Consider the following 10,290-nt stretch of genomic DNA (forward strand, 5'->3'; position numbering starts at 1 on the left):
AGACTGTAGATTTGTCAAAACAATATGGAGAACCGAACCAACATGGGCCGAAAAAGATCTGGAAGAGTCCAAAATATGTTTGGGTTTGTCACCGTTTATTGGACTACCTGCCTAATATACGCCAGCTCTTCCAACACTTACATTAACACAATTGTCATAAAGTATGTCTTTTACATGTAAAAACGAAAAGAAAAAACACGTACTTATAAAAAAACAAAAAGTGGCTCTGTTGTCGTAATATTAAACTAGTCATCGCCTCCAAGGGTTTAAAAGCCAATGGGTTACAATAGAAAATATAGCGATCTGCTTACTCGTAATAAAAATCTATCGTGTGTCTACCCATAAAGGGTTCAATAGAAGTTCCCAATGTAAAACATTCCCCATATCCGCCCGTGTAATCTGACGAAAGCCACAAAAATATGTTATAGCATCATATGATACGACAATATTCAGCATGTCTATCTTTGGTTTTCTATTCATTCAAAGACTTAGTGGTACATAAAGCAACATAGTATCAAATCTAGAGATTGCACATCTATAACCATTGAAAGGGATAATTCTGGTAACAATCTACACGGAGTAAAAAACATAAAGATATCTATTGTACATTTATTATACGTATCAAGAAGCGATTTGAAGGAAGGGCTTTTAGCACTTAGTAATATTCCTGGACTATCGAACAGTTTTATGCAGCATATACAACAGCAAACGCAAGAGTGGGCCTGAAGCCGGTGCAGTTCTGTGATTGTGAAGGAAGTCGCCTTTGCAAACATACGCTTCCCGCTGTACAATCTGCATCTGTCAGGTGGTTTGTAGCACATTCTGGGAAATCACTGTTCACCCCACTGGATCTGTGAAATGTGTTTCTTCTCATAGTAAGTACGTGGACCTGGTTTCGCTTTGCAGGACTGGAAGTTCTTGAATTGACAGGGGCCGACGAATCTAAGGGTCTGAAATAAGTGCTGGAGGGTTTAATACATGGGCAAAATGGCTGTGTTCTCCGGTTCTCCGGAGACGGTGAAGGGAAGGAAACGGAGGAGGGCAAGAGGGGTAGACGGAGGAGGAGGATCTGCACACCGGCAGTCGTCTCTCCAGAGCTGTGGGCCACTCGATCACAGCCGCCATCTTCAGGGCTCGGGATCGCAGCTCCCTCAGAGTGAGCTTTGCTTCTGTTGGGGAGGCAATCATATACATGTTAATATTGTAGATGATATACACATGCACTCAAAAGTTTGGGGATGGTGGTGAAATGCAACGTTTTTAAAATCAAAAATACAGGAAAAACACTAATATTACTGTTTTCTATTGTCAAATATAGTGTAAAATGTAATTTATTCATCAGAGTCACATGATCCTTCAGAAATCATTCTAATATGCTGCTCAAGACACATTTATTATTATTATTATTATTTTTGGGGAAACCTTTTTTTCAGGATTCTTTGATGAATAGAAAAAATAGAAATCTTTTGCAACATTAGAAATGTTTTAACTGTCACTTTTGATCAATTTAATGCGTCTTTTCGGAATAAAAGCATTATTATGCACGTTATCTGACCTGCTTCTGGCCGTTACGGGTCTCTTTCCTTCTTCACCTTCACATCTCCTGCCAGGATGGTGGAGATCTCGCCTTGCATGAAGGCCCAGGGCACGTTGGAGCCCACGAGGGGGCACTTCTCCCCGCTGGGGCAGTACACCTCGCTCCCTGAGCCCTGTCTGCGGATGAAGTCTCGGGTGCAAGGGAAGCAGAACTTGTGCCCGGGCACCGATGGACACTGGACGAAGTGCGTGTCCTCCAGGCGCTCGTGGCAGATGGTACAGCAGAGAGGGGCTCCTCCTCCTCCGGCTCCTCCTGAGCCCTCAGCTCCCATAACGGCGCTCTGGTCGGCGAGGGGGACGGTGACGGTCGTGGTCGGCCCTCCCGAGCTACTGCCAGCCGACGGTTCCCCGTTGCGCGACGCTAGCCGCCGCTGACCGCCAGCGGGTGAAGGGCTGGTGCTGTTCTGCCGGCCCGCGTTCGCAGAGTGGCTTCCGCTGCTGCCCGGAGCATCTTTCGGGACGGCGGTGCCAACGTTGTCGGCCACACTCATGAGAGCAGTGATGGGCGAAGGGTCGCTACTGTGGGTCTCTGGAGGCTGTCCTGCGCTGGCTAGCGATGTAGCGGGCATGTGGCCGGGGATGCCAGGGTACACAAGGGACCAGTGCTGGCGGATTTCCTCTGAGGTCATCCTCTCGGTGGCCTCCGGCTCGGGCGAGGCTTTGCGTCGGCGTACTCTCGGCTGCGTGGGACGGCTGATGTGGCAGAGCGCGGTGGGCAACATGGAGCAGCTGGCGTCCAGGTACGACTGCGGGAGGGCGTCCGGGGCCGGCGCATCTTTGAACGCTCGCACCGCGTCGCTGAAAAGCTCTGACAGGAGACGCCAGTCGCCGGTGCCGTGCCTTTTCTCATACTCCACGTACTTGTAGCCCGAGTTAATGGCCTTGCCAGTGTCTTTCTGAGAGTCGTGGAACATCTGCTTGACTAGCGCTAACACGCTGGAGAACACGTTACCGGACCCGCACGGGTACTCGACGAAAACCTTCAGCTCAAACTCAACCGTCAGCTTGGCGTCGAACGCGAACACCCTCCCCACCAGGCCGTGGTCCTTCTTAAAGCGGACATTGAACGGGGTGCAGCTAGAGAGGGTGTGCAGGGTGTCGCGCATGTGTTTGGGGCGTCCCGGCCATTCGTCCGTGCGGTTCCTCACGCTTTCGGAGAGCTCGGCGAGGGCTTCGGCGTTCCTCTGCTTCTCCTTGATCTCCCTTTCAAACTCAGGGCTCATGAAAGACGCCACACCCACGTTCATCCCCATGCCCAGAGCCTGTCTTTTACTGATCTCGTTCAACATGGGAGCAGAAATGGTCAAGGGGGCGCCACCGGCTCGGGCATTCAGACCAGGCATGGCGGTCAGCAGACCATGAGGGGCTCCGACAAGCCCCTGCGCCATTAAACTGGGTGGAACAGCCCCCACCAAAGTCCTCCTGGCAGTAGGACTCTGCCTACTAACCTCAGGCGGACCACCATCCTCCAGTCTAGGCAGCCCGTTGGGCAGCCTGCCGGACACATACTCTCCCCTTCCCCGCTCATATCGCTCGGAGGGCGGTCTACCGGCCTCCATAGGACCCTCCTTACCAGCGGGACCGTGTTTACCGGCGGGCTGCGGACCCGGAGATCTGCCGTCCTGCATCACGTGTGTTCGCTTGAGCTGCCGCGCCGTGTCGATGAGCAACTCGATTCTGTCCGCGCCCTCGTAGTTCACACAGCCTCTGCACACGGCCTCGCTGAAGTCCCAAATCATGGCCCAGGGCATCTTTGGCAGGTCGCAAAGGTAGCACCATTGCCGCCTGGAAGATGCCTGCGAGGAAGAGGACATATTTGATAGGCCCTCGCGATCTTGCGTTCTCAAATCCACCCTGAATCTCTTTCGCAGTCAACCTCCGAGCGTCTGCGGTCGACGGTTTCCTCGTTACGGACGACTATATACAACTGCGTCGGATTTTGTGTCATTCAGAATCGAGGTGTTTGATGTTTCTGCCAAGTCGCCTGGGCCGCAGAGTTTCTCCTGGAAGACGTTCCGAAAGTTACGCAACTCTGAGCCGTTGAATTCTGGGAAGTGTAGTTTTGTGCAGCTGGACGCGCGCTTCACTCGGTAGTGCTTTTGCCTGAAGGAAGCCCTTTTATTTTTTTAAATAAAGCCCTCAGATAGTTATGGAATAGAGGCATCAGTCATAACATCATCTTTTTATTGTTAGGCTCACTTTATATGTAAAATAATTTATTTAATTATATTTATTGCGGAAAAATAATTTGTATGTAATTATTTTCTCGCCTTTTTTATTTATTTAGAATATATTTTATTTTATTAGATTTATCTCGAACTATAATGACATGTTGTATAGTTCGTTTTTTTGGGGGGGTTACGAAAACATAATTGTAATGAGCATAGCTTAGTCAAATAAAACTTAACCACTCTAGCAATATGGATAAATGTGAATAATTGCAATATGTTCTTGCAAAAAAAGGTTATTCGACTGCAATTCCCAGTTTACAAATGGTTAACGTCACGTCCGCTATTCCCAACGACGTGTTTCAAAAACTTCCGGTGTTATATTACAGAAATGACGTTCCATGTTACTGTTGTGAGCGCTGATCTTCTGTTGTTTGCTGGTTTAACTATTTGATTCTGTTTATAAGATGATATATAAACTTTTGATTTCTAAAGCTTAACGTTACCATGTTTGAAACGCCTTTTTTATTTTTAGCATTGAAGTCGTCTAAACAAGCTTATTTTACTTGAGTTTGGTTAATATTTGCTGAGCGCAAACTGTAATCACTTTTTTGTTTTTTCAAATTATAAACAGGAAATGACAGAACAGTCTATGCAAATATACTGTTTGAATAAATAATTAAACATATTATACAATATCCTCTCCAGGATAATAACAACATTAAAAGAAAGACACACACACCAAAAAAAAACTGTTTTTGTGATTTTTAAAAAAAATGTTTTTTTTTTGTTGTTGTGTGAAGTTATAGTGCTGAATGTTCATTTTGTGTTGTCTGTGGATCAAGATCCTCAGATTTCTCCTCCAGAATGGCAGAAGGTGGCCGGCTTGTGTTTGTTTCTGCTGCAGATTTACAGTAATGCTTACACACGGTGTACAAGCCTTGCATGAGGAAGAGCACAGAGATGGTGCTGTAGTAACCTCCATATACAAGAAACTGTAAAAGAAGGGCCAAAATGCAGGTTTATACAAACATTCATTTCAAACCATGCATGGTTATTCTTTTACTCTCATGAATTTTTGTTAACCCTATAAATCCTATTGTTTTCATATATTTTCTAAGGCCTCTGAATGATCAGCTTTGCTGAAAAACCTGTTGCACACAGTCTACTACATGCCGTCTGTCGTCTGGTTGATAGTTTATACCTTTCTAGCAAGTAAAAGGTCATGGTTCGCGTGTTTTTTTACTGTGAAATTTATAGGTCTACTGATTTTTATAAAGTAAACGTAATAACTTGTATTATTATTATTAGTAATATTTCAAGATGATTACTGGACTGAAGAAACTTAGCCTATACTTGATCAGGTATACAGCATTTTTTTTTTTTAATCATGTTAAAATGTGAGAATCAAATATGAAACGTCAGGCTTTTATTTTTTTATAATATGTCTACAGGTTCAATAAACTGTTTGTTTTCAAGGGGAAATCTATTATTTCTTATGTTAGGCTTTACAGGGTTGAATTTCACTGTAAGTTCCATGTAGTGAGAGCTTACCTGTGTTGTAATGTCCAGTCCCAGGGCTGAATTGTCCACCACAACAGCAGTGAGTATAGTTTGAAGTGTAAGAGCAACAAAAGTGTTAATGCCAAAAGTTAAAGCATAACATTCCATAGAGAGGTTAAGTGCGATCTGAAACCTTCCAGCAAAAAGGGGGAAAAGAGAAGGACGTATAAGTTAGTCAAGGAGAAAACAAACCGACTTTAGTTCAGTTGCTGCCTTACATTTAAATTTTTTATTATAATCAACTTGGCTGTACAAGCAATTTCAACTTTTAACAAATTATATTAAACTGACTTATAGTACAGTAACTGGCTTAACTTATTTTGATGAGTTATAATGTAAAAATGTTGTCAAGACGTGTGTTTTAATAATATATATATATTTTTAAATATATATATATATATATACAGTACCAGTCAAAAGTTTGGAAACATTACTATTTTTAATGTTTAATATTTCTTATGATCCTTCATAAATCATTCTAATATGATGATTTGATACTCAGTTATTATCAATGATGGAAACAGTTGTGCTGTTTAATATATTTTTTTGGAATACTTTTTTCAGGATTCATTGATGAGTAAAACGTTAACAGCATTTATTCATAAAAACAGCATTTATTCAAAATAAAAACATTTCTAACAATATAAATCGTTACCATCACCTTTTATCAATTTAACGCATCCTTGTTGAATTAAAGTACTAAATTCTTAAAAAAAAAATAGTTATTGTTCCCAAACTTTTGAACGGTAGTGTATATTGTTACAAAAGATTTCTATTCTAAATAAATACAGTTCTTTTTAACTTTTTATTCATCAAATAATCCTGAAAAAAGTATCTCAGGTTATAAAAAAAATATTAAGCAGCACAACTGTTTCCAACATTGATCATAAATCAGCATATTAGAATGATTTCTGAAGGATCATAAGACACCAAAGACTGGAGTACTTGCTGATGAAAATTCAGCTTTGCATCACAAAAATAAATGACATTTTAAAGTATATTAAAAAAGAGAACCATTATTTTAAATTGTAATAATATTTCATAATATTACTGTTTTTTTTTTTTTTTTTTTTTTTTTTAACTGCAGGCTTGATGAGCATAAGAGACTTCTTTCAAAAACATTAAAAATAGTAATGTTTCCAAACTTTTGACTGGTACTGTATATATATACACACTTATTGTGTAATGACTAACTTACATTGTGATTGTGATGAGGAACATGTATGACGCTTTGAAGACAGCGTAGCCTGCGTAACACAGCCAGATATTGTTAGTGAAGCCCATGAGAAAGACACAGCCTGCCCCGATGGCAGAGAAACCCCCCAGAGAGAGCTCGCCCCACACACCCCACTGGACTCTGATATAACCCACAGAGAACGCTGCGGCTGCACCTGAAAGCAACAGTCACAACATCACTCACAATAATGCCACATCTGGGAACAAAGAAGAGGCACAACGGAAGACGACAATTAAATCGGAGAAATGCATTTAGTCTCATTTTTATTCTGTATGGTGCTCAGTACTAATTTCTGTTGCCTTTGTTTGAATGTTCTTGTCGAGACATCAAAACTGGGAGACATTCTTTTCTGCTGCAATTAAAGTGACTAAACCCCTACTGTTGTAATTGCTTAAATTATCTTCCCTACACAAACTGGGCTGCTGAATTCCTATGCAATCTGCATAACAATTACGCGTTAGAAGGCTTCTCAACGCATGATGATTCAACGTATGGTTTGCGGATAAAGCAGGAGTGGTTTGGTTTGCCCATGGTTTCCCAATAGAGGTTTCACACATATGAGGGAACTGCAGGGGGTTCATGAGTTGATGAAAAGCTAATATTTCTATCTAATGTAAAAATGTATATATATAAATGTAGCTGCAGAATAAATTGAAATAAAACTAATATTTTAATAGCACGCGCAATTATCAAATCAAAGGCTGTGATTTAAAGCTAGGGTGTAGGCAATGTTTTTAATAAACCCTTTTTGTTATACTGGTTGAAACTCTATTCACATCCTGATAGCAATCAAAAATCGAAGTGGTCTAAATATTAAACAATCTAAATATATCTTCTGTGGAAGTCTCAGGACCAAAAAAGGTTTGTCCAATTAATGCGTTTGGTCCCAATGCAATGATGCACCGTAATTCCGAGATGACAACCCGGAGCCGTTCACATCCTCAGACTCGGATTTATGCACTTCTCTGCAGCACTATCAACGCTGAAATGAATCTGCAGCAGTCAGGTGGTGCAAGTCAGCGCTCTGGAAGTTGTTTATGTTCATTATTATTGTAATGTTATGTGCTTTGAGACATGAGGTAATTTAACGCCGTCTCTCATTACGCTTTGCAGACTCTGATGTGAGAGATCATGTGGTTTGGAGGAGGCGTGGCTTTGGAGACGCTCTGAAGGGAGGGTGGGATCTCATGCTTTCAAAGCTAGCTTGCTTTTGCTAGCCTCTCTGAAATTTCCTAAACCCTACCTTTAATTAAATAAGCATATGTCTCTGTTGTGCTGCGTGTTTCAGAGTGAAGAGCAGCAATACGTGTGCACCCTACAGTGTTTGTGCACTAGGTTTACATATTTACACATTTGCACAGTTTCCAATTTTTTTGTGGATTGAAGTTTACAGCATTTCACCAGTATTCTGCCAAAATAAAAATTTGAATGTTTGAAAGCAGATATTTTAATAGCCTACATACATATTAGTATTGTAATTTGCAGTGTAAAGTAAAATAATTATTAGGTAGATAATTATCAAATATTCAGGAGCACGGTAATACACAGTTGTAATCGAAATTATTATTCCCCCATTGCAAATCAGGTTTATTGGCAAAATATACAAACTTTTAGCTGTTTGCAATGAACAAATCAAACAAAAGTAATGCTGAAATGTTTATATGAATACTTGTCAGACTGCAGGAGTCAATAAAGTTGCATTTTCAGTTGAATTTTTGGAAACCACTTGAAACATTTGAGCTATTTCAATTACTTTTGTTTAAATTGTTCATTGCAAACAGCTAAAAGTCTGTAAAGTTTGCCAATAAACCTGATTTGCAATGGGAGGAGAATAATTTCGATTACAACAGTATTTATAACATAATTTTAAAATTAGAGTTAACACAATGTAATGATCTGTGCAGCCCTATATATAAATACGTAGCCTAGGTAAGATATTATCTTATTTGATTGATCAACATCAGAGAACCATGACAATGCAAATGTGTCACTATATTATTGAAATATTAACTTTAAGTTTGGGAACCTCTGGGCTAGGCATATTCTGATGTTATTCCCTTTAAAGATAATGGCTTTATTACATTTGATAGTGTTTAATGGTAAATACAATCTTTGAGTTCAGAGTCTGATTCCACAAAATGCCTCACCTACAAGTGTGCAGACGGCCTCCACTCCCCCATTATACACAGAGGCGGTGCTGGAGGGCTCAATGTGGTCCCACATCAGCTGGACGTAGTTGAAGACCTGTCCATATCCAGCCGTGGCCAGAGCCCACCAGAGGGACCACTGCACCAGACTTCTGGAGGAGTAGGTTTCTTTCAGACTCTCCCACATTTGTTTTCCTGAAGTTTTAATAACGTTTCCCCAAGCACAGCATCTTCCTGTAGCCTCCTTTGCTATATCCGTTCCTCCGACCTCGTTCAGTGTCTCCGTAGACACATCCACCTTCTTCTTAAAAAACACTCCATTTTTAGGCATTGGCAGGAACAAAGAAACACAGAAAGCCACTGCCATTAGCCCCAGAGTAATAGTGTTTATATGGAAGTAGCTTGTGCCAGCTAATGATATTAACAGCTGGCCTAACGTGGCTCCGAAGGTATAGCCAGTCAGCATGGCGCTGCGAACGAACCCCGTGGCTCGTTGGTAGCGCTCAGGAGGTATGACGCTGTAGATATATGAAAAATAGGCCACTTCGGTGGAGGTGACCATTGCAAAGTTGAACTGTAGGTAGGTCAGAGCAGGCAAGCTGTTAGCAAAACACAGAATTATATAATTTATGACAAGAAAAAGTCCTTGAACTACAATTAAAGGTTTGTATCTAAGCAAATCTGTCAGTAGGAAGACTGGGCAGAGCACTGCCAGATATGAGTACGTCCAGATAGGAAACAGGTAGTTTGTTACCTAGATGAGAGGAAAGAAGACGGTTTGTTGGTCATTTGAGTAAATTGCGTAACATTCATTATTAAGATAAAACTGATAAGGCATAGTCATAAATGGAGAATGTTAAAGCAGTTAATCATGAACAGTTTTAGCTTAATTTTGAGCTGCTGATATTTTAAATAGATGATTATTGCGATTATTACACCATATGTTCTCTGAAAATGGTTTGTGCAAGGAAATCTGTTTTTAAGAGCTCCTATACATCAGCCTTACAAAATCCAATCAATACTAGACAGTCATCCTTTGTCATTTCTATTGTACTGGGAGTGTTTGCAATCCTAAATGCTCAGAGAAATTGGAAATTGTGCTGTGTGTGTTTGTTTCTCACTGTTCACTGTAAAAAATCCATGAGAATGTCCTGGCAGAAAATGACCAGTACCTTTTCCGTTAAGTTTACTGGCCCTCAACCCTATAGCACAATGCAATGCGTAATTTGAAATGTGAGTGAAGCGACTGTGATAAATTCCTTCATATTAACACAACATTGGCCCCTACTTTACAGTCGATTGTTGCTATGTGTCTGAGCCCTTAAACAATCTCTAAGCCAATATAAAAATGTAAACAAATCAATCCTCACCACTTCCTCTGAGATGTTTTTGGGTCCCACTAAGTAAGGTGTAAGGAAAGGCTCTGCCGGTCTGCAGTTGGCAAAGAAACCATAAAGAGAGAGTAAAGCAGTGGGGAAGACCCAGTCTGACCTCTTCATTTTCCTCCAGAAATTCATTCTTATCTTCTTGTTCACTGCCACAAGATTATGTCTCTCCTTTTAGGTCTAACTGTTGGTTT

General features: G+C 41.2%; 3 protein-coding genes across 3 annotated transcripts in view; 1 reads left to right on the top strand and 2 right to left on the bottom strand.

Annotated features, from left to right (window-relative positions):
- The window catches only part of lbhl (LBH regulator of WNT signaling pathway, like), a 489,980-nt gene that overhangs the window by 210,584 nt on the left and 269,106 nt on the right, over positions 1 to 10,290 (top strand). The window lies entirely within an intron of this gene.
- Positions 802 to 3,743, bottom strand: irf2bp1 (interferon regulatory factor 2 binding protein 1). Its single transcript, XM_079873804.1, has 2 exons — positions 1,556 to 3,743; positions 802 to 1,169 (listed from the first exon to the last, which is right to left on the bottom strand). Exon 1 carries the CDS (start codon positions 3,408 to 3,410, stop codon positions 1,569 to 1,571), a length of 1,842 nt encoding a protein of 613 aa, XP_079729930.1. The 5' UTR covers positions 3,411 to 3,743; the 3' UTR covers positions 802 to 1,169; positions 1,556 to 1,568.
- Positions 4,565 to 10,228, bottom strand: slc19a3b (solute carrier family 19 member 3b; the record flags this gene model as incomplete). The annotated part of the gene is made up of 5 exons (XM_079873619.1): positions 4,565 to 4,759; positions 5,319 to 5,460; positions 6,526 to 6,718; positions 8,712 to 9,465; positions 10,082 to 10,228. The coding sequence occupies 5 exons, from the start codon at positions 10,226 to 10,228 to the stop codon at positions 4,568 to 4,570; spliced, it is 1,428 nt and encodes a 475-aa protein (XP_079729745.1). The 3' UTR covers positions 4,565 to 4,567.

This window comes from Squalius cephalus (genome assembly GCF_949319135.1).
Source record: "Squalius cephalus genome assembly, chromosome: 6".
Lineage (NCBI taxonomy): Eukaryota > Metazoa > Chordata > Actinopteri > Cypriniformes > Leuciscidae > Squalius > Squalius cephalus.